The sequence below is a fragment of the Zootoca vivipara genome, chromosome 1, assembly GCF_965207765.1.
Source record: "Zootoca vivipara chromosome 1, rZooViv2.hap1.1, whole genome shotgun sequence".
Lineage (NCBI taxonomy): Eukaryota > Metazoa > Chordata > Lepidosauria > Squamata > Lacertidae > Zootoca > Zootoca vivipara.
In genome coordinates this window covers 56204037-56228952 of record NC_142582.1, presented here as the reverse complement: position 1 = coordinate 56228952, position 24916 = coordinate 56204037, and the positions used below count along the sequence as shown (strand labels likewise).

The 24916-nt window shown below is 42.3% G+C and overlaps 1 protein-coding gene across 4 annotated transcripts; it reads right to left on the bottom strand.

The window, feature by feature from the left end:
• Window positions 1-1197: 1197 nt before the first annotated feature.
• RIC8A (RIC8 guanine nucleotide exchange factor A) lies at window positions 1198-24862 on the bottom strand. 4 transcript variants are annotated; one of them, XM_035123079.3, is made up of 11 exons: window positions 24504-24862; window positions 19161-19345; window positions 15904-15951; window positions 13178-13792; window positions 11349-11443; window positions 10503-10653; window positions 9764-9859; window positions 9259-9403; window positions 8207-8351; window positions 6955-7074; window positions 1198-2465 (listed from the first exon to the last, which is right to left on the bottom strand). In XM_035123079.3, the coding sequence occupies exons 2-11, from the start codon at window positions 19242-19244 to the stop codon at window positions 2330-2332; spliced, it is 1635 nt and encodes a 544-aa protein (XP_034978970.1). In that variant the 5' UTR covers window positions 19245-19345; window positions 24504-24862; the 3' UTR covers window positions 1198-2329. The 4 variants fall into 4 exon arrangements, with proteins under 4 accessions (XP_034978970.1, XP_088521256.1, XP_060132811.1 ...); XM_088665130.1 differs by lacking the exon at window positions 24504-24862 and adding an exon at window positions 21827-22043; XM_060276828.2 differs by lacking the exon at window positions 24504-24862 and adding an exon at window positions 21272-21411.
• Between the last annotated feature and the right edge of the window lie 54 nt (window positions 24863-24916).

Sequence of the window (24916 nt, the reverse complement as noted above, 5' to 3'; positions counted from 1 at the left end):
GATTTGTTTATTTGAATGTGTGATTCAAATATTGGATTGGAAAGCTCTTGAATTTAGGATAAGCCATTCAAATGAGACATTTGAATCACCAGCCCTGCTTAAGTGTGTGCGCGTTTGCGTTTGCTATATACTGTCAGCCCTTACTTGCCTTTTCTCCAAACTAAAAACGCTGGAATATTTCCTTACAGGGGAGTTCCTCCATCATATTGGTTGCCTTTTTCTAAACCTTTTCCAACTCTACAATATTGTTTTTGAGGTGAGGCAACCAGTACACAGTATTTCAAATGTTGTTGCACCCAAGTTTTGTCTAACAGCAGTTTTATTTTCAGCTCCTTTCCTAATGCTCCCTAGCATGGAATTTGCCTTTTTCACAGCTGCAGCACAGTGGAGCAGCATCTTCCATGGAGCCATGCACTCCAACCCCAAGGTGTTCCTGGTCAGTGTCCGTTTAAAACCCATGAGCATACATATGAAGTTAATTTGATTTTTTCGTCTGGATATACATCATTTTACACTTGTTTCCACTGAATTGCTTTTGCCCTTTCATTCAGTTTGGAGAGTCATTTTGGAGTTATTCATAATTTTTGTTTTAATGACCCTGAACAATTTTATTTTAATGACATGGAAGACAAAAGGAATATCAATGGCCATTAGGCATGATAGCTACATGAACAACAGGGGAAGGCTTGGTTGTGGGCTTCCTGTAAGTGCCTGATGATCACTCTGGCAAGCAGGATACTAGGCAGACCTTTGGTCTGATGTACACACCTTCAATTAGTTTCATTGTGTTGAAACATAAGTGATTAATAACCTTTTAACTATATATTAGAAGGATGGGGTATGCAGAAGAGTCATAATTATACTCGATGTTAGTTTGTGGAGATAACCCAAAGTTTCCAACGTTTTCAAACAGTACAGCTAGAATCAGTAGCTGGAAGATCATCCAGTCCTATGCAATGGACAGGATACTCCACATATCTGATCACTACAGATTGACTGATATACACCAATGGCCTCAGTGAGGTTTAGTTTGTTGAAAGCACAGGAAGTTTCACCGCTCACCCACACATTGTGCTTGAGTACAACACTGCTATAACTGGACTCCTCCCAGTTTGGCTGCAGTTATATTGCCAAGAAATGTAATTTCTAATTGCTCCGATACAATCACCCAAATAATCAGCAGATGCACACACATTGTTATCTGAAGGCTTCATTTATTCTAGTGAAAATCTTTATATTTGTGCTAAGTTCAGAAATTGTTGGCAAAGTTGGAAACAAAGTAGGAGATGGGGGCTGCTTTTTTAAACAGAAAAGCCTATGATCAGGATGAAGGTACATAGCAGGGTGAATGCAGTGTTATGGATACAGGGCAACTGAAGCAGATTATTTAGAGTGCGGTTAAGCAATTGGTCATTGCCTTTTGTCTGAAGAGCACAGAGTGAGATTAATCCAGAAACTAAACATGGTAGAAAGAGGAACATGGTGTCAAGGTTATAGGGGGGATTAGAGGCCTCCTGGCCCCAGATTATCAGCAAACACCAACATTAATGTTGCTGTGAGCAAAGGATGTCTGAGTTTTGCACATTATCTCAGATAATGGACACATACCCCACATATACATCTATTTTAACAATGCTTATTTCCTTACCTGCATGTTTCCATACACATGCAATGTGTCTTAAAGGAACTGCCTAAAATGTAACTGATTGCCACATACATTGCACTTATATGCCTCCAGGAGTATGCTTTCTTGCATTTCACATGTAAAAAAATTCCAGGCTTCTCATTGTTCACACATTTCTATAATATGTCCCAGTCGTGTGTGCAAATAGACATTTACATTTGTCAAGAGTATCCGTGTGTTTTAAACACCACTACGCTGTATGGTTGCTGCATTATGTGCTTTGCACAAGTATCAATGTGCACACGCGCGCACACACAAACATGTATCACCTGTGTGTACCACATTTTAGTCCCATACAAGTAACTGTGCAGTGCACTCACAGCACCCTTAAGTGCTACTAAACCTCCTTGATATAATAAGAGATTGCCCTTCCCTCCATAAAATTTCTGCTCAAAAATCATTGGAATCCGAGTGTAATAATCTTGTGGACACAGAGGGAAAATAGATCAAAAGAGCTAAGCTGTAAAGAGAGCTCTAAGGTAGGAGGTGTTATAGAGCTAGAGAAGAAACAGATGTTATACCACTCTGGGCAGTGGAGATCCATCCCATGGGAAGTCCTTTCTTGGGACTGGTCTCCTGATACAGCACCTGTTACAGAGGGAGAATAGAGGGTCCATAGGTTTTTGAGGAACAGGAGAAAAAAATTCAGTCCAATTCCAAGTCAGAGTCAGATGATAATCTCTCCTCAGATATCTGATGGACAGCATCCTCCAAGGAGGTTACATTGAGAGAGGTTAAATTGCCATCTGGATTGACTCCCATTGGTTGGATGACTCGTTGTCTGCAATGGAAAGGAGAAATAGCACAGTCAGAGGGGGGCTCCTCATGATAACATTCTTAGAGAAACCACCAAGGGGAAGCCTACATTAAGGACAGACCAACAGTATGCCCACTTTGAGAAATGTAATTCATTTGTTGATCCTAGCAGAAATAGTATAAAATAGCCATACATACCACCACCAGTAAAAACAGCCCCAACCCTCCCTCAGTTTGGCATCTGGTATATGTACTGGCACTGCTTTGCTCACACCCAGAATATAAATACTCACACCATGGACAAATGCTATTTGCTCAAGTACAGATGTTGCACTATTAACATTTCTTGAAGTGCTTTAGGCTGATATTCAATTACTACTGGTTTTGTATGACAATCTACAGCAGGCATCCCCAAAGTTCGGCCCTCCAGATGTTTTGGACTACAACTCCCATCATCCCTAGCTAACAGGACCAGTGGTCAGGGATGATGGGAATTGTAGTCCCAAAACAGCTGGAGGGCCGAGTTTGGGGATGCCTGATCTACAGTAACCTAATAGTCTACAGATCATCAGGTTGTTAGGGAGATTTCTTTTCCAGCTCAGGCACCTAAGATTGGAGATTGTAGGAACTGAATCTGGTTCCATTGGCAAAGCATGTGCTCCGTCACTGAGCTACCTTTAAGGATTAAGTGGAATGACTTTTCCACTGCTTTTCTATCTCCTAGGGCCCTTTTAGTCCATCAAGGGAACTTGGTCAGTGGATTCCAAATATGAAGAACATTTTTCAGTCATAAATATTCTTCAGGAGAAACTATTAAGCAACAACAAATGAATCCAATCAGAATGTAGATTTCTTAATCCCATTTAATCAAATGTAATAATAATAATAAATAATACGGTAATAATAATAATAATAAATTTTTATTTATACCCCGCCCTCCCCAGTCAAAAACCGGGCTCAGGGCAGCTGACACCATGTAAATGTAAATGTAAATGAAATACTGTATAATCAGTGTGTCAAATCTAAGAGTGGCGCAGGTGGCACTGTGGTCTAAACCACAGAGCCTAGGGCTTGCTGATCAGAAGGTCGGCAGTTTGAATCCCTGCAACGGGAGCTCCCATTGCTCGGTCCCTGCTCCGGCCAACTTAGCAGTTTGAAAGTACGTCAAAGTGCAAGTAGATAAATAGGTACCGCTCCAGCGGGAAGGTAAACGGCATTTCCGTGTGCTGCTCTGGTTCGCCAGAAGCAGCTTAGTCATGCTGGTCACATGGCCTGGAAGCTGTACGCCAGCTCCCTCGGCCAGTAAAGCGAGATAAACGCCTCAACCCCTTAATCGTTCGCAACTGGACCAAACAGTTAGGGGTCCCTTTACCTTTCAATCTAAGAGTGTTGTTTAGATTTCTTGGGTAGAGAGGATGTACTCTCCATATTTGGCCAGAAAGCAGTTTTTGATGCTCAGAAACCTGAACAGAACTGCCTACATTCTGACTGAAATCAATTCATATGATGAGCCATTTCCACTGAAAGGAAAAACATTTTTTGTTTGAAACTCAGTGGGAAATGTGGAGGCTAGCTTGCTAATGAATCATAGAATCAGATTTGGAAGAGACCACAAGGGCCATCCAGTCCAACCCCCTGCCAAGCAGGAAACACCATCAAAGCATTCCTGACAGATGGCCGTCAAGCCTCCGCTTAAAGACCTCCAAAGGAGACTCCACCATACTCCTTGGCAGCAAATTCCACCTTCCAACAGCTCTTACTGTCAGGAAGTTCTTCCTGATGTTTAGGTGGAATCTTCTTTCTTGTAGCTTGAATCTATTGCTCCGTTTCCACTTCTCTGGAGCAGCAGAAAACAACCTTTCTCCCTCTTCTATATGACATCCTTTTTTATATTTGAACATGGCTACTATATCACCCCTTAACCTTCTCTTCTCCAGGCTAAACATACCCAGCTCCCTAAGCCATTCCTCATAAGGCATTGTTTCCAGGCCTTTGACCATTTTGGTTGCCCTCTTCTGGACACGTTCCAGCTTGCCAGTATCCTTCTTGAACTGAGGTGCCCAGAACTGGACACAGTATTCCAAGTGAGGTCTGACCAGAGCGGAATACAGTGGTACTATTACTTACCTTGATCTAGATGCTATACTCCTACCCTATTGAATGAAGACTTTTTCTTCATTTTACGGTGCACTGGAGCACTATTTTTGGCTTCATCGCTAGTTAAAGGGCACATTAGCCATGCACCAAATGCTAATTACCAGCCTTTCTGAATCTTCATGACATCCTGGCAAAGTATAAGGGTGTGATTTTCAGAGAAGTAAGGTCCAAATGCAAGTTTGTAACAATGCTAAAATTACACTGGAAACCCAGGAAGTGATTGCTCCTAAATTTTTCTCCGCTAATCTAGTTGGAAAATGCCTCAGGGGTCCTTCTGATTAGGCCACGTCAGCAGCAAAAGAAAGTAACATTGTAGTTGAAATACCATTAATGAAATGCTCAGACTAGCATTTCTGTCTGTCTAATGCACACAGGAAACATGGGGCATCTGCATAAATAGACTGACTGCTGCTCAGCAAGATGTCATTTGAACTCCTTAGGTAGATCCTGGACTCCTGCCTGCACTACTCTTAAATGATGTATGAACAACTACTGTAGAGTGAATGCCTGCTGGGAAGGAGAATGGGTGGCATTAGCTGCCATCTGCCTTTGCCATAGTACTTCCTACTAGCAGCTAGCCAGAGTTATCACTACATAGCCTGCAGAATTAACTTTGTGGAGATGACATTCAAATGTATACTGTAGGTAAGTAGTGTGCAATTCCCCAGGGTGCAGATTTCCATTATTCCCAGTCATCACACCCAGTTTATCCAAGGGGTTCATTTTCCAGCACAGATGAACTGCCACCTACAGCACTGGTTTTGCGTTCCACTTCCCCCTCAGAATTCTAGAAAATTTCTGCTTTGATATTAAAACAAATATTTCCAATCCTCATTGTTGAGGAAGAAACTTAATGATACATGGTCAACATTTTCCACGCCCTGCTACTCTATAGTTCCATTAGTCAAAAGGCCAGAATACCAGCACCCTTTTGGTGTGGTCACCTGCCATTGCCTTCCTGTTGCTTGCCACTAAGCTCAATATAATTCTCCTAGTCCACTAGCAGTTACAAAACAGTCTAAATGGTTGGTTTTTTTAAATGAGATGCACACTATTTCATTCCAGCAACCACATTTGAAGCCAATGAGTAAAGCCCTACTGTCACCAAATGATGGAAATCCAGTGTAGCTGTTGGTTACCATGAGAGAGGAGGCAAAGGCAACAGGGAGCTTGACACAGTGCATGGATTGGCACCCACACTGTGCTGAGCTCCCTGCTGCCATGCCCCCCTCCACCTCTTTGTAACTCACAGTGATGCATAGCATTGGGAAGCCAAGAGAGCAATGCTACCCCATCAGCCACCACTGATGACAGGGCAGTACTTCACTCTTTTGATTCTTTCAGACAAATGGTTCTACTTCATTCCCATTCAGTGACTGTTAACACATAATGGCTTATTGGACAAAATCATACTGATCTCCTGTGCTACCTAACAGGCTCATGGCTCTTTTTAACGGCCTTTCTTGATGCTAATAGTCCTCTTCCCTAGGAGCTCACAATCTAAGACAATTCAATGATCTGGAGCAGGGGTTCCCAACAAAATTTTCTCGAGGACCCCTCATCAAGCCGCTATTGTGACAAGGACCCCCATTAATTCCTAATCCTAAATCTAATTCCTAATTAATTTTTCCAGTAAGCTTAACACTGATCTTGGAAGGGTTAGGTTCAAGGGACGCCGACGATTTAGGTTCAATGGACACTGACAAGATCGGTTCGAGAGTCACTGACTTACTTGCTTGAACATCAAATGCATTATCTTCCTCTTCATCTGTAGGCCTTTGTCGTTTTAACGAACCACTTTTTAACCAACGGTCCATTTTTAACTATGCGAACTGTAGCTTCCGCGAAAAACAACGCTTTGTTTACAAACACTACTGTTTTGCAAAGAGGCAGCGCACGCCAGGGAGGAGGGAGGGGAATGGAGAAGACAGGGTACCTGCACAGTAGCGCACAAATGAAGCCGACGCGCGCAAAGCATTTTGGGGAGGTGAGCGTTAGTAGAATGCGCGCGCTGCCTCTTTGCAAAACAGACTCTGCGCTAGACTCTGCTCATGCAGGAAGCGGCCAAAACAAAAAATCTGTTTTACGAAATATATTTAATATATTATTCATTCTAATAGCATCTTGCGGACCCCTCTAGCATAGCTCGCAGACCCCTGGGGGTCCCCGGACCACCTGTTGGGAACCACTGATCTGGAGGATAAAAGAGGTCAAATGTAATTCAACAATTCAGAAATTATTTGTTTGAAGCCACAAAGAGCTTGGAATTTCAGAACCTTCAATTTTAACTGGCTGACCTCTTTTAGCCTCCTCTTCAAACTGCTGACCCACTTCCAGATAAATCTATCTCATGGTACCTTGAGAGCTTGTCAAACATGTTCACCAGTTTCATTGCTTCAACCTCTTTCTGCTCATCCGTCATCCCCTCCATTGGGTTGGGAAGCTTCTCCTCCACACGTCCCGTTATAGGGTTAATGCTGTACGAGTCAGTCAAAACAACAACACACAGAAAGAAGGCAGAAACATGTTCATTTAAAAGCAGGCAGATATATTGACCACTGGCATAATGACTGTTGACTGTACCAGAGATGTAGCAACCATTCTTCAACACTATATGCTACCTAAAATACTACTAAAAAATTGAAAATGGCACAGGATTCTTACCAGGGCAAGTGGCAATCCACCTACTGACATGCATGCCAGTTTTGATCCCTATTTGGACTAGTTATAATGGAAGCAGGGGAAGAGGTTAGCAGCCCAGCAATTTAGTGCTATAATTCACATGCCTATCATGGACACACACCTTTAACATGAGAATACAAGGTGCTTTTGTGTCTCTGTCCCCAAAGTGTCCAGAATAGCACTCTTGACTCAGTTCAGTTCAATCTTATCCCTCTCATTGTCCAGGTTCTAATCTTCACACCTTTCCCAGTCATGTTCACTTCTCCCTCCTCTGAATTGCAATAGTCTCTACTTTAATAAATTTTCTTTATGTGCAAATGCATTCCCATGCATCACAATATAACTGATGAGCAGGGGAAAATGGGAAGGGGTAGCAGAAGGAAAGAACATTGACATGGGATTGTGAAGTTCGTACTAATAAAACAGTTAGCCAAATAAATCCTCAAGATGGATTTAATCGTGAATGGTGGAAATTCTGTATGTATTTGGAATAGAAGGGAGAATTTTCTGCTAATGAAGGGGATGGGAGGGATGGGACAAGGGATAAGAAGAGAGAAAGCTACCTAGATACATGGGAGTGGGGAGGAGTCAGAACCTCTTTCATGACATAGAAGCTTTTGTACATACAGCTACCTATAAATGGAGTTCAAAACAAAGGTTTGTGATTCTCTGCAGCAGATTATAGGGGAAAGCTGTTGGTCTAGACATGCATCTGTGAAGACATGGCAGGCAGTGAATAAGGCCATTAGGCATGGAAGCAGATAACCACAGTATTGAACACAGGGAAATGAACATCATGCTAATGAGTAAGTTGGAAAGAAAAAAAATGAGTAATGGGTTGAGTGAGGAAAAGTTAACAAGGACTTGTGCCAAAAGTAAAAGAAAATGCAATACTTAAGGAAGCAATGCATACAAGGGGGTCCATACTTGGGTTTTGCCTCCTTGTATTCCTCTGTATCAGTGTCTTCATCCTCAGAATATTCTCCTTCTGTCCGACCTCCTGTCATGAGGCCTCGGGCTGCCAGGAGCCCCGCAGCATTCCCATATCCCGTGTACTTCACAAACCGTGACACTGTTGAGGAAAATAAAGGCAAAAGGGTCACATTCTTCTGCTGCTACAGAAACAATATGTAAAAGACTGCTGAATTCAAATGATCATAAAACCGAATCTTGCTATCGGACCACCTTTCAAGGAAATGATTTCTTGCAAGCCTCTCAAGTCTGTAAGTCACATTCAGAGCCGCTTCACCTCACCTCTTTTGCTTCTCACTCTCCAACCTGCTGTACAGGCCCAGGGAATCCCCTTACCCCTGTAGCAGCAGGGAACCCAGCTTCTTTGACTGTGAAAGCTATTTGCATTACTTTTACCTCAAGCAAATATAATATCCACACTAGAAGAAATGTGTGAAATCTCATATGGGACTGGTTGTAGGCATCTATGGGCTGGTGCATGTATTTGGAAGGAAACAGTCACTTTGCAAAGAAAAAAATATGGAAAACTTTTGCCATTGTCCTAACATTCAGCAAAAAGAGTGATTTAATTGTGAAGTGAGGCCTTTTGATAGAACTTGAGAGAGAATATGTAAGTGTGCAGCTATCAAAGCTTAAGTTTGGAATTCCCTCCCTTTTTACAACAAATATTTTTCTTTCCTAAGCGTATCTCTAGTCAGTGAATGTTTAGGTGAATTATTTGGTTCTGTTTCATTCCATCCTTATCCAGGCAATATGTAATTTTGCCTTATGACTCATAAGTGAATTGCCTCAACTCTTAGCAGCCAAGCCACCATTAAAACATATTCTGTCTGTCTACCCCAGTGATATGAATCTTTCAGCAGTTACGAAGTTGGATGGATCAGTCTATTCACTCAATTGCTTTTTCAGACAGTCAATGTTACAAGACATTATAACATACAATGTCAGACATACAATGTTACAAGACAACCTTCACTAGGTGAAATAGAATATGGAAAGGCACACACCACTCTCCTTGCAGAGAACAAAGAGGAATTCCGCAGCACAATGCTTGACATCAGTGTCAATGTGAGTCATGAGGCGCACAAGCTTATTTCTCAACAAGTTCCCCACCTCCGGTCTATTTTTCACATCCCGCAGTGGAGGGAGTACCTGCAATCCCATGGAAAGGGAAGAGTTATTTTAAAAGGCCTTCCTATTATGTTGGTTTTCCATAAGGCCTGTAAGTATTGCTCCAAAAGTGCCAATACTTCTTTGCAGAAACCATCATGGTGACTTTTGCCACTTTTAAATTAGGCAGACGCGTGCCCACTCACACTCATATAGCAACGGAGTGCACAACTTCAAAGCATTTTTCAAAACAATAGGATCACACACAATCTTGGGAGACAATTTCAGTATTTCTGCAGTATATATCTCCAGAATGATGGCACGGGTGGGGCTTGCCTTACATTTTTGCTGGATCAATGGAAGCATTACTGCTTAGGATCCTACATCATTTAAATACAGTACCTTAGCTTTAAGGAATTTCCTAGTCTGCCGATGGGCTCGAGCACTCTCAGTCAGCAAGTTCAGCACAGGGGTCAGGCTCTCCTTAAGCTTGTGACCCTATAGAAGAGCCCACAAAAAAGGTAATAATAATAATAATCATCACAGCCATGTTATGTTTCCCATGTAGGGGAAAAATACATCAGAGTACAGATCGAAAAACACTAGTTTCCTTTCTCTGAAACAGAGCAGGTAAATCTGGCATCCCCAAACTGTGGCCCTCCAGATGTTTTGGCCTACAACTCCCATGATCCCTAGCTAACAGGACCAGTGGTCGGGGAAGATGGGAATTGTATTCCAAAACATCTGGAGGGCCGAAGTTTGGGGATGCCTGAGGTAAATGGTAGCTCAGCTGCAGGCAACATCATAGAAAATCATCAGAGTAGATCATAGGCATAGCCGGGGGGGGGGGGTTGCAGCTCTCCTCCCCAATCAAGTAAATAAATAGAAACACTTACCAACTGACCAATTGCATCACAGATATATCGGTTCTGCCCCAACATAAAGACTCTTCCCCACCACAAATAAATCCCTTTTTTCAGATGAAACTTTATGTTATAAGAAATTCAGGGTACCCACCGAAAACTAACACTCTGTAGTTCCCCCCTTACTCTCTAAGAAATATTACAGCGTATTTCATTGGCTGCATGAAAAGTATCTGAAGTAAATGTGGGTGTGAGGCAATGAGGAACTTTTCACCCACCCTGTCAAGACGTCGGTCAAGGAAATCCAGCAGAACATTGACAGCATCCATGTTGACTCCCATATATTCAAGAGAGCCCGGATGCACCTTGGGGGCCAGCAGGACATCCAGACACTTGAGAGGCAGATTGCCCAGAAGGTTGACTGTGTGGCTGAACATACAATGCAAGACAAAATATGCAAAGTAAGTAGCCTGCCACATCAACAAGAAGCCATTTTGTTTTGTTGTTTAAAACCTGACAAAGATCTAGTGAATTTCTAGTTTCAAGCACCACGGGAACAAGACCCAAAACTATCCTTTCCTTGGCATCGTGACAAGACTATAAACACTCCTGAGAACATTTAACAACAGCATTTACTTCTCCCATGTACTGCCCCAATTTTCCCTCCCCTTCCTTTGCTGTTTTCTGATGTCCATTTTTAGATTATGTCAAACTAATTCCTTATAAAGTGCCATGTACTATATCATCATTGTCAACAACAACAACAGATAACCAGTGGGGGAGCAACATGCTGCAGCCCCTGGAGCAGAGAACAGGCAGGGGCGTGGCATGTCGCCTGCGGGGGCATAGCATGCGTCCCACGGTTGCGCGTCCTGGGGGGCGGCCGCGATGGCACTCTTTCCCCAAATGGTACCCAGTGCAGCGCACTCCCCTGCCCCCCCTTTGTACGCCAGTGCAGGTAGCACTATATCAATCATTATCAGCAACGAAAGTTCTTAGGTACCACCAATAACTGTGTCAAATAAACCTGACCCCCAGATTCTTGAATACCCAAGCTGTATGGCAATCATGATAATGTTTTTTTGTTTTCCCAGCCAATCCAAGTTTTTCACCAGGATAATCACCTGTGAAATTCTTCTGTCCGATCTTCACCATCTGCTGAAATCATCAGGCAGTGACGGAGGAGGGCACCCAGGCGTCGGTACAGAGCAGCATCTTCCTGGCCCCAAAACACAATGAAAAGCCTGATTATGAGACAGGAACACATCTCTCTCGTGCACAGTCTGTTGGTTGCAAAAAGCTACGCTTTACAGTAAGTTCTCAAAATGGAATGGAAATCTAGTCCAAAGAAAAACTGTGCCCAAGGAAACTAAAAATGTATGTAGCTGAATTACCCTGCTCAGAATACAGCCCTTAACATACAGTTCCTGGCACCATTTTGTGGTGAAATGTGGGCACCGTAACCAAAGTAGGGTTGAATGAAGTAGTATGAGACTCCTTCATTCAGCATTTCTTTCTTCCCTTGACCCCTTATCCTTCTCTCTGGGTGTCTTGATTATACTCCCACAATTTTGTCTAAGCTGCATTCTTCCTTCTCTTTCCCCACAATGTAAAATTATGCAAAACAACAATTAAATTAGGCAGCAAGAATATGTTTAAATTAGATTAATTCATACACAAACAAGGCAAATTGCAAATTGCAAATTAAAAATCCAGTAATGGAATTTGGATTGTCTGGTTGCCGAATCTGGAATATTTTCTTAATGCAGAACTCCAGATGCAAATATTGTTTTCCTACAGAGGTATCTAAATTTCTTCTGCCACACTTTACCCTCTCTTCTGCCGTTTCATGTTTCATTTATTTATATTTTTAAAGGTTTATAAACTCACATCATAAAATATCAGAGCAGCATACAGAAAACTAAAATAATTTTGTTGAGGTTTTCTACAATCAAGCAGTATATAAATTTGATGAAATAAATAAATAAATAGTATAAAATATACACCCAGAAATTATATCTGTCACGGATCGTTTCTGGCTACTGTTGAGAGACGAGTTCCACAGCCATTCTGTCTTTAAGACTTTTATTTGTGCCTGATATATACAGTGCAATTACAGTTTCAAGAACACATGTCTGCTCAGTCTGACGCAGATTCCCCCAGTGCCCCTTGCCTGCTCCTCCCCCAGCATAACAACCGTGGGACTCCGAATCTCCTCCCTTTACGTTTACATGCCCTGGAATGTCTCAATTCAGGCGCAAACTTGAAAGGGCAGGCCATCTCTCCAGTTCGGTAGTCAGGGAATGTTCACTGCTAGAACCTTCCCTGACAATATCCTTCACAGGTCTCCGTGAGCTCACAGTTCATTACTAATCCAGAAAGTGAAAGAGACTCTGGATTTTTTAAATAGCTTGATCTACTAGGTTATCATCCCCATTTAGTTAGTAAACAGACTCTGGGCAGTACCTTGCCAACACTGCTGCTTACACCTCAACACCCACGAAGCTAGGCTTTCTTTCTTGAGTTACAATGCATTGCTGAAAAAATAGATTCCACCAGATTGTAAGATATCTGATTTTACCACGTTTTAGAACAGGACCATGGAAGCAAACACAACATAATTTTAGAAATGAATGTTTTCATTCATTTAGCATTTCTTTTTTATTGGCTTTGAGAGTGCAGGAATTTGTGCTTTTGTATGTTGATAAATAGGCCTGTTTATAACAAGTCAGCCAGTGGGCATGAGCAGAATTGACCAAATATGTAGGCCTCCCACAGAACAAGTCAGAAATGCAGGGGGGTGGGGTGAACTAAGTCAGGCAACTTGCCCCCTTCCTTTCTTAAATAGTGTCTATAAGCACAAGAATCATGGATGAAAGAAACAGGTACAGTATATAAAAACAGAAATACATCACAAATTTGAGCTACCAAAAGCTCCCTCTGAGTGTCTTACCTCATCTACCTCCTTCTTGCCAGTGTCAAATGTGATATTGAAGAGCACTTTCAGGATCTCCATGGCACGCTCCACCTCCTGCCGAGGTAAAGGAGCAGAAGGGTTCCCCTCAGCAGCTACTTCGTGCGGGTCTAGCCATTTGACTCCCAGGGTGAGTTCCAAGGTATCAGTCATCAGACCGATACCCCGGAGTTCCTGCGCAAGCTGCTGCCGGATGTCCACCCTCAATGCCGTCAGCAAGAAGAGAAGGCGCAAGTCAAAGAACTTTATATCGTGCGGGAGATTTCTCTCATTGTAGAGTTTGATGCGGTCTGTGAGGCCCACTACGAACCGGGCTTCGGAGGTCAGCTCCTGAGCCCGGGGGCTGCTAAAGACAATGTTGCAGAGACACTTGAGCGCCTCCAGGATCACTTCGAGGTCTGGAACCTCCAGAATCTGCTCTTCTGCGTAATCAATCCCTGCGTGCCTGGCCAGCGTCTTCAGGCCTTCCATGGTTGTGAAAGGGCCAAGGCAGCTTTTGTCTCGGGACAGGATCCGTATGCTTTCCAAACAGGTTACCTGGCAGGATGGCTGCAGTACCCTCTCCAGAAACTTGATCAGAAGCGCAGCCAGTTTCTGAAGCATTACAGAGGTGGGGGGAGGGTGGGTGGGGGGAGAAGAAAACTAGTAGTGAAGCAATAAACGTCTTTGTGAAGAAAGAAAATTATGTCTGCGCTAGTGGATTGCACATGTTCAATGAGCTATGTTGTACCTCAAACCTGCACAACCCATCCAGTGCCTCGGCCCATATCCATCTTGATCACTCACTGCCAGTTTGGACCCCATTAGTACATCTGTGACATACTGTATGTTAATATACTGTACCACTTATTTAAATGTAGAACAGTTTATAATTTTTAAATAAATAAATATAGTTAGAATAAATGAGGCTTTTTTGCCCAAATGTGCACCGCTCTACATTTGCTTATATTGGGCAGGTTAAAAATTTAATAATAAAAAACAGCAGCAGCAGCAGCAACTGCATTTGCAATTTTAATGACAAGTTCCCTGCAACAATTTGCAGATATGCCTTTGGGACTCCTCTCAAAACCTCTGGCGTTGTCGGCCAAATTCTAACCCTAGATCATTAATGAGCAATTTTTTAAAAAGCAGGTTTCAACACTGATCCTTAAGAGGATTCCACTTTCTATACACACACCCTCATTGGTTTTAGTGATATGGAGTTATTTGCTTTCTGTAGGCCACAATAAAGCAGCAAAATGATGCAAAAGGGAGTGGAGGAGTGCCATGGTGGAGCTTCAGTGAAAACAGATACAGTATTTAAAAATAGGCACATTTGTAGTTTCATAGGTTTTCCCCCCCCCCCCGGTCTTCTCTTTGTATCCTTTTATTCTGCAGCAGACTATGTGTCAATTTAATCCAAATTCAGTAAAGGTACAGAGGTATCTATTTTTGGAGCATTATCAGCAAACAGTGTGCGTGGGGCTCTTGTTTAAAGGCCTTTTTAACTGATGCTAGTGAACAGGATTGTTTATCCAAAGAACTGCTGTTCTCCTCAAAGACTGGTGGCTTATTACTGTCAGAGTTCAAATCCAAAGAAGAGAAACTGAAAACAACTGGGGGTGGGGTGGGAGAAGAGAACAAGTTACAGTAGCTTTCTGCCCCAAAGGTGAATGCAATAAAGATACAGTATCTGCATAGTCACTGCACGCAGTCACATCTTGGATGATTCCCCTTTTCTTTCTGCAATTTGGCTATGCCGTAAAACTCAAGGAAGCTTCCTTGAACAGATAAAATTATACTGGCCGGTGCACCTACTGAAAATGTGCCTGCCAATGTGTGACCCTATTTAATAAATTTATATCATGCCTTTCCACATAATGATGCCCAAGTTGCCCAAAAACAAGATAAAAATACAACATAAAACAATCCCATACACATAAAATACTACCTATAAAGCAAGCAGGTAAAAAACATGTCAATAAAACTGCCAGTGAAAAACAGCAACGGTACAAAAAGAGTTAAATAAATATTTAATAATCAAATAGTTAACTATCATAATAGTATTAATAAGATTGATTATACTTATCATTAGTAATTGTTCATGTTATTTTAACAGTTAAATAAAAGTTAACTATATTATTTTAAATACAGTAGACCTTTTAGACCTATATCAACAGAAATATTGATATAGAAGGATCACAAACACTACAGCTTTACAGGACTTCTGGTTTGATGTAATTGGCTTAGTACTGCTGCCTCATCAAGGATACTTCATGAGGGAACTGAGCTCCCATTATTTATTGTGACTGTGCCTCCTCATAGAAAGGCATTTCTGTATAAGCACATCACACAAACACTAGTCAAGTAGATTATTTACTACTCATCTAATGGCTCCAAGACTGAGGGGGGGGGGTGTAACAAATGAAATGGGACCTGAATGCAACAGGTGCCTTCCTATCAAACTGTACTCTGCTTCTTACCCAGCATGTGGTTTTATGGGGCAGCACCATCAGCCACCCCCTAGCTGCTACCAGCATGATTTCATCTATCTTAGGGACCATAACATACATGAAGCATGCTTTTGAACTAGTCACTTTTGTTCAGAAGGAAAAGCTTCCATGCATGTAGGAGGAATTCAGTGCTTTCAATGTCTATGGCAAGTCACCATCTGACAGCTTCAGTGGTCCTGATGGAGTAAGCAAATTAAGAAAATAAGTACTTACCCTCCTTTCTTCCTGTTCCTCATCTTCAAAGGTGAAACACTGTGATTTCTGAGAATGAAACAGAGAAAATAGATATGTACTAGGTGCCGTTTGGCCCCTTTACCATTTAATTTTTATCTAAATAACCTGGTGAACACTCTTAGTAACCTAGAATTCCACCCTCCGAAGATAGCAAACCGGCATATCTCGGTTTTGCTATACGCCGATGATGCAGTAGTTCTCTCCAGATCCCCCATAGGGCTAAGAAGAGCTCTAAGAGAACTGGCAGTCTACTGTGAAACAGAACGCCTCACAATAAATTACCAGAAGACAAAGATTCTTACCTTTGGGGGAAAACCAACGATCAGAAATTGGGAACTCCAAGGCCACAAATTACAACAAGTGTTGAACTATAAGTATTTGGGAATGGCAGTCCAGGCTTCGGGAGCCAACAAAATCCATATAAATTCTAATGGGAGTGCTGGGGAAAGATCCGCAAACTGCATTCTTAAATTCTTCAGAACCAAGGGGGGCTCTTATGTCCCCGCGGCCCTAAAACTGTACAAGGCCAAAACGTTGGCCCAGCTCCTTTATGGATCGTTCGTGGGCCCACCATCTTTTTCCTTCATTCCCCTTGAGAGAGTTCAGTCCAAACTCCTCAAAGCCCTCCTACAAGTCCCCAGATGCGTTTCAAACGCATGGGTTAGATTAGATTAGATATGTACTAGGAAACTACAACTTACTCTAAAAGCACAAAAATAATTTTAAAGCAAGTGATAACCAACTGATTTCTTTTGAACACCTAGTCCTAAAGCATGCAAGTCCAGTGAACACTATAAAGCAGTGAGAAGTTAAGCAAGAAACATGCTTAAACTGATGAATTCATACTGAGCAGCATATGAAAGCTATGATATAAGGAAACTGTGCAGCTCTGAACAATTCTAGTTTCATAGAAGGCCATGCTGAAGAAAACATCAAAAGATACATAGGATGCAATTCTGAAGTAATACAAGATGCAGAACAAAGCAACTTTGGGTTGCAGTCCTTAAAGTACTTGCATCTGGAAAGCCCTTTGAAGCCATTGATGTGCTCAACAGAATCATTTGAACAACAACAAAAAAAAGGTTCTCCATTCTGATGTCTTCACGAGAAAATGACAATCTAATTAGTTTCTCTTGACTTTGGAACAAGAAGTTTCAATATATTATTGTAGCCAATTTCTATTTGAGTAAAATTTCTTATGAGTCTGCAACATGGGAGAAGGAAGAGGCAATTTTCTCTAATTCTGTCCTAAGATGGGCAGTCCATTCATGCAGCGCTCTAAGAAGGCCTACTGGATCTCATCATTCCCCTGTGGGAATTAAAAGCACACTCTAGAACACATTAATGCATCCCTTCAGCTTAACATTGCAATGGAAGATCAGCAATGGTGGGCAAGTCATTCTTCAGGAAAGTTTGCTCACCATTCTTGATCTTCTGATTGTAGGATTCCTGATAAGTTTTCAAGGATCTCATGGGTTTTCCACACTATCATTCAAAAACCCCTAGCAATATCTTGGTTTTGGTTTCATATTCTCCCAAGTGGCAAATATTCCTTCTCAGCATCAAGCAGAGATCACTCATGTGTTGAATAAATATTCTACAGCCTTTGCTGCTGCTTCATATACTGTCTGATTTCTATGCAAACATCATTAAGAAAAAGAAAAATGAAATTCACATAATTGTTCCCTCAGTTGTTGAATAAGCCTACTAGTTGCACTCGATTCACTGGTAGCTGCTTAGCAGTGACAGCTGAGATGTGGAGCACAAATGTCACTGTTAGGTTTATAGCTTTTTTATTCTTCTGTTACCATGCCTAAGAAATTAATAAGTTTTGGTAAGCATGACTTTTGCTTTATCTGCTGTGCCTCCTCTTATGGAGTTCCCTCTCATGAATTCTTAAAATATCTCAGCATTAAACTATTTCAATACTGAGAAGCATTTCTGGGTGCTCAGAGAATGGCAGTCGCTCTTCCAAACACTGATGGAGAAACACCAAAAGGTGGACTTTCTGTTTACAAAGCTCTTGTTCTCTAAACTTCCAGGTAGAATATTGGTTTTCTCTATCCAAAATAGTCTACAAATGCATACATACAGTACATACACATATATCCTGAATGGAGTTCTAAAGGTTTGAACCTTTTTCTCTGCTAATGAAGCTGATATTTTATCTACCAGCCTCTGCTTTATTCATGTTGTCATTGCTACAGCTGGAATCTTTGCCACAGCAAAACAAGGGGAAGGCTCAGCAGTGGAGCACATGCTCTTAATGCAAAAGTTCCCAGGCTCATTTCCCAGCATCTCTAATTAAAAAGCATCTCAGGTCAGGACATGGAAAGACCTCCGGTCGAGGCCTCGTTGTGCGATGAAGTAAGCAAATGCTGAATTAAAGACCAATGATCCGACACAGTGTAAGACAATTTCATATGCAAATAAATACATGCAGTTTGCCAACTCATTTATTTTTCCTCTCAGGAAATACCATTTGTGCTACATATAAAATGTGCAGCTTTGCTTATTTCCCACCTAGTTTGAAGGTCTACCACAAGGGGAATCACATACATATGTAAACCAAAAGCATTCCTGATGCAACTGCCTGTAAATTAATGACACATTCACAGGAGCTTGATTTCAAGTTCTCAGATATGCTTATCATTGAAGTATCTTGTTCTTGTGTCATTTTGAAACAAATCTAATGGTTAGTGCCTTAGACTACTTGTTCTCACCACGTTCATTGTTTTCTCTCTCTTCCCCATCAGTTTTCAAATGCCATATCTATGGCAATCCCTTCATTAAGAGATTTTTTAATCATATAAAATTGCACACCGCACAGTAGTTCTATTCCACATACAGCTCTTCCTGGGGCTGCCTGTTTGTTAATACCACACATCTGCTTGCCACATAAAGCTCCTCCTTTCCCTTCTGCTCTCCAAAATCAGTCCTTCACTACTAACATCGATTTTTCCAACACGTCTGACTCTGGCCAAAGCAGCACAAGCTCCCTATTACATACAGGAATAAAGGGAGAGTGCAGTCACAAACAATCAATATGCAAAAGACCTACTCTTTGCAAAGGTAAAAAGATACTTGCTTGCAGAGGTTAACAACATTTTGTTGAAGCAATGCAGGCAGATGAAACTGAAGGCAGCTTATGGGGAATGGCACCAAAGCACCAGCACAGATTCTCCAGCTGATCCTTCAGATTGACATCAGCCAAACAATTTCCAATGAATACTCACCTCCTGGTTGTAGATCTGCAGCACCTTGAGAATAGTATCTTGCTCCCCACTTTCGACAGTCTCTAGCACAGTCCGGAGCGCCATTGCTCCACAGTGTGGAGGTGGCCTGGAGTGCTGTAAAGTGTGGCAAGCGGCTTTGCAGTCTGGCTGGATAATTACAGATGCGCAGGGCCCTAATCACACAGCTGAGGAGGAGATGAGGAAAGCAAAGTGAGACTGCCCACTTCAATACACCCAAAGCACAGAGCAGATGGATGATCCTAGTAAAACCAGCCAGCGGCTCACTCGCTCTCTCACACTAATCCTCTTCCCTCACTGAGCTTTGCAGCTTTTAAAAAATGCCCTCCCAGCAAAGCACCTACAAAAGCTTCCCCCTCCCCCAGTTTGAGGATTACCTCAGAAGGGATGCTGCAGCTCCCTGAAATAGCCTCCCTCCTCCAACTGTCCTGGTTTCTGTTACAGCACAGAAAAACCTAGAACCATCCCAGTGATATATTTAAGAAATGTACATAGCACAATATAGACAAGCAAGCAAGCAAGCAAGCAAGCAAGCAAGCAAGCAAGCAAACACACACACACACGGTTAAGGGGGCAAAATCATTTGTCAGGTTTCCACAGATCTGAGTGCCTTTTAAATTGACTCCCATCAGATCCAAATACATGAACCTGGTTAAATGTATCATCTGCATTCAATTACCAGAGAGTAACAAACATGGCAACTGTTTAAAGAATGTGTGGCCATGTTTGTTTCCCTCCAGTGGTCTTTCTAATCACAGCACATGATGTCAGCACACAGTGACAGGGTGAGGGAGATCAGCAGGCCATGCACACAAGCTGGGAGAGGCAACAAGAAGTCCATGCCTGTCCCATCTTGAGAGTGCTCAGCTTTATAATCAAGTGCATTCCATTTACATTATAGAATCCATCCTGGCCTTCATAACTAAAACACTAATCATGATGATATATGTCTCTTCCTGCAAGTTGCAAGTTATGTGCAAACCAGAATTACAGAAGCCTGATAACATTCCCAGAATGCCACGAGTTGTACTATCTAAGAGTCACGTCTCATTTTTAGAGGTGCCTGACCTTCACACTTTACATGTGTACTGAGGAAAACACTACCCAGCTGCCACAAAGTGTGAAATTGCTGTGAGCTACAGCTTACATGGACATAATTAACTACTTGCTATGAATTCTTTGCAAACCAGCAAAGAGTACGGCACAGAAGAACATCCAAATAAAGAACTAAGAGATACGATGCTATATATTTATGACCAGATACAGGCAGGCATTGTCAATTCTGGCACAGCATCACCATTCTTGGATCCATAAATGCCTCATCTCATAAGAATTCAGCTCTCTTTTATACAAAATTTAATCAGCTCTCAGAGCTACAGGCACTGGAACAGTGGGGTATGTATATGTGGAGACTGAGATGTAAACATAACCAGTGTATTAGAAACAAATTGCATGAAAATAAACAGCTTTCTGTACACGTAGTAGATGCATGTCCCCTGTACCCACCCAGGGCCAATCATGCAACTAGTTCCTTGCAACTGGAGCTGGATCAAGGTCTCTGTTGCTAAATCCCTGAAATCTTGTGGGGAATGTGGGCTTGTATGTTTTCCTGTATTCTCTTTTAAACACTGTACAAAAAGTTTTATGACAGTTCTCTAACAATAAAATTGTTCCCTGATTTCACAGGCACCCTGGTGGATTTGTCTGGGACCATTTGTCTCAAGTACAAATTGTGATTTGGCATACTGTTATTCAACTCCTATTAGGAAGGTTTACAGTGAGTTTTGTGTTTACAGCAAATAATTCAGACCATCTTTTGCCATAAGGTGTAACCTGTTTTCTAAGGGAACTAAAAAGTAAAATATAGAATCATTGTATAAATTAGCTCTTAATTGCAAAACAGTTTTTTGACATCAAGCATTGTCAACAAGTGAAAGTTTATCAAAGAATGAGGCTAATAGCTCAACTGATTGTATGAGTTAGCTTGCGAAACAGATCACTTCTTTTATCTTACATAGAGTTGTGATAATCTGAAACAAAAGCAAAGCATTTTTTAATAAGATATATACCTTGAAATAGGGAAAGGTATATACCTTGAAATAGGGAACATCTGGCAGTACTTGCTACAATGATTGTAGTTAGCACTTCCACTACAGGTCCACACACATGCAAGAATTTTGTAATTTAGAAACAGCCATATCAGTTTATTTTTCACCCGTTTCCAGTGCACACACTGGGGGAAAAGATCAGCATCAAACAGAATATTCAAACCTTTGTATATGGATGAAAATGTAAAGCTAAGTCAGACCTGTTTCTGTTTAGGCAAACCATATATACATAGATTATGTTAATCTTTCAAACTCCATCAAAGCCTACTGCCATCCACATCCCTCTGGAAAACATTCACAAGCTGGGGGAAATGGAAAATATCCCATTAACCTATATCCCAGCCTGTCATCCAACATGCAAGCTACATGACAAACTCAAAAATGGCTAGAAATAATATTGTTTATATATCCAATTTTGCCTTTTTTAAAAAGAGCAAAAAAAAAAAAAATTCACTATAAATTCATGCCTAGCTAGTCCTACTAACCTGAATTCAGAAATTTAAAAACCAAACTAATCAGAGGGTGAGGGGGAAATGTTACCTTCTTTTTAGTTAAGCTGCCTTTTGTGTGTGCAGTTTTCGATCAGACTTCCTGCTTCATTTCCTGAAAACAGCAACTCTCCCTCCTTCCCCCAACCCTACCAAATGCAGTTTTCAAGAGCAGCAGCGGCTTTGTTGTCTTTCTGCTGGAAATCCTGCTAGCAGAAAACAGAGGGCGCAGTGGGGAACCACAATGCTGGGCTGCTCATCCAGAGACTGTAGAAGAGAAAGAACAGGTCTCTTGGGAATTCCACCCCTTTTAGTAACTGTCTTTAGGCTGATGGGAAATGGTGAATGCAAAACCATACGGGAAGTGAGAAATCATGGCACTGAGCAGATGACAGGCTACAGTCAACTCTTGGCTTTGCTCCCCAGGCAGCAGTCAGAAATGGCAAACCAGCACCAACAGACTGGCTATCCAAAGGGTATAAAAGAAATCACCTGGATTTTGTTGTACTCTTGGAGATAACAGACTTATGGAAACCCTTAACCCAGCTTGTGATTTCAGAGTACTATTTTGATGCTTCACTAACTACATAGATAATACTTTAATCTTCTGTAATGGCACTTGCAGAAGCTTGTATATCCTTTTATTATTATTGTTTTAAGATTTTGGTGTTTGTCACCCTGGAGTCCTTTGAGATGAAGGCTGGGGTAGAAATTTAATAAATAATGACACAGATTAATGAGGTAGGAATAACTGCTACATCATTGTTCTATACAAATATTGATCTAGATTCTAGACATCTAGACAAACATTTAAATGTATCATTCTATGTATAAGCATAAAAATCAATTGTACCAATATTTAACTACCCTCGCTTCAGGGGGGCAATTTGTATAAAATATTGGGGGGGGGAGATAAGGCCCGCACCCCATAATCAATCACATGATGCAGTGCATGCACACCATTTGAGGGCTGGCCCCCTCAAATATTTTATTGGGGTGGCCGAACACCCCTTGGCCTCTAGGAGTTTGCTCCTATGCCTTGCTCTATGATTATTACGCTAAGGGAAAAGTAATCCATATTTTCTGTTCCTATCTATGGTCTGTAAGCACCATCTTTAAACATATAAACCACACACCATCAATCGTGTTTCAGTCAGTTAACATGTCATTTTACACTACTTTCTTGAATGAGTTCACGGACTTCAGTTCCACAAGGTATTTGCCTCAGAGTAACTCCCCTTTGTCCCAGCTCCTGCCAACCTAGCAGCTCAAAAGCACACCAGCACGAGTAGATATGTCTGGCACTCGTCATGGTGTTCTGTGTGCCAGAAGCAGTTTAGTCATGCTTGCCATATGACCTGGAAAAGCTGTCTGCAGACAAACACCGCATCCTCTGAAAGCAGAGATGAGCGCCACAGCCCATAGTTGAATTCAACTGGACTTAACTGTCCAGGGGTCCTTCACTGTTATCTTTACCTAAACGTTTTTTATTTAAAATAGTTGCAGGATGCTTTTCTAGTAAAGCAACAGCTAATTTTATCAAATAAATGTCTTTGAGCACATGCAGAGTGTCTTTCCCTTTTCGCAGAGCAAGTACACCTCTTGCTGCTGTGTCAAAGGTAAAGGGACCCCTGACCATTAGGTCCAGTTGTGACCGACTCTGGGGTTGCACGCTCATCTCGCGTTATTGGCCGAGGGAGCTGGCGTATAGCTTCCAGGTCATGTGGCCAGCATGAAAAAGCCACTTCTGGTGAACCAGAGCAGCACACAGAAACGCCGTTTACCTTCCCGCTGTAGCAGTACCTATTTATCTACTTGCACTTTGATGTGCTTTCGAACTGCTAGGTTGGCAGGAGCAGGGAGCGAGCAACAGGAGCTCACCCTGTCATGGGGATTCAAACCGCTGACCTTCTGATAGGCAAGCCCTAGGCTCTGTGGTTTAACCCACAGCGCCACCCATGTCCCGCTGCTGTGTTATTTTATGAATAATTAGGTGCACCAACTCTGCATGGGATTACACTGTAAGCCATCACAACACAAAGTTATCTGGCCCCTCAATATGAAAAACATCCTTGCTCCTGGTGTGTTGGTAAGTGCTTTTGGACAAGACTGGACTTGCCCCTTATAAATGTACTTGGGCTTTCAGCCAGAATCCCATTCCCTTCAAAGGAACTTAAATAAGTGTCCAGTATATTTAACCTGCAGGTGACGCTGTGGGTTAAACCACAGAGCCTAGGGCTTGCCGACCAGAAGGTCAGCGGTTCGAATCCCTGCCACAGGGTGAGCTCCCATTGCTCGGTCCCAGGCCCACCTACTGGTAGCAGTTCAAAAGCATGTCAAAGTGCAAGTAGATAAAAAGCGTTTCTGTGTGCTGCTCTGGTTCGCCAGAAGCGGCTTTGTCATGCTGGCCACATGACCTGGAATCTGTACGCCGGCTCCCTCGGCCAATAATGCGAGATGAGCGCCGCAACCCAAGTCGGTCACGACTGGACCTAATGGTCAGGGGTCCCTTTACCTTTACATTTAACCTGAAGAGAAACACATGAAGAAATTAGATGAATCGGAAGAACTAACATACTCACAAATTGTTTACATACGCAAACAAGCTTCTGTAAGCTAATATTAAAGGTAAAGGTAATATTAAAGGTAAGGTAATATTACACACACACAAAACCTGAAAGGTATGAGCGTGGCGGCATAAAGATGTCACACTTTAGCATTTGGCTTACCAAACGCTCCAAGGCACCTGCTCACTTTGAAGAATAAATAATATTATGGACCTGCACTGTTCAGGAAAAAAGGGCGAGGAAGGAGTGCCACCTTTTCCTCTAAACTAAGGACTTCTTGCCCTTTTAACACCTGTGTGACAGGAATTCAGCCAACGAGCCTTTGTCGCAGCCCACTAGAAGCCAGAGCGGGCCCCAGACATGGCGATGCTGCCCGAGGCCGCGAACCATCCAAGTCGCTCCCGAATAACAAGGGCGACGAGGCCGCTCTGAGGGATGGAAGAGCAGGCGTTGCGCGGCAGCCGAGGACAAGGCCTCCGCTCCCATTGCGCTGCGCCCCTCGCCGCCGCGCCCCCCCCCCCAGCCTCCGCAAGAGCAGCCCGAGGCCGCCTCCCTCTCCAGCCGAGGGGAGGGCC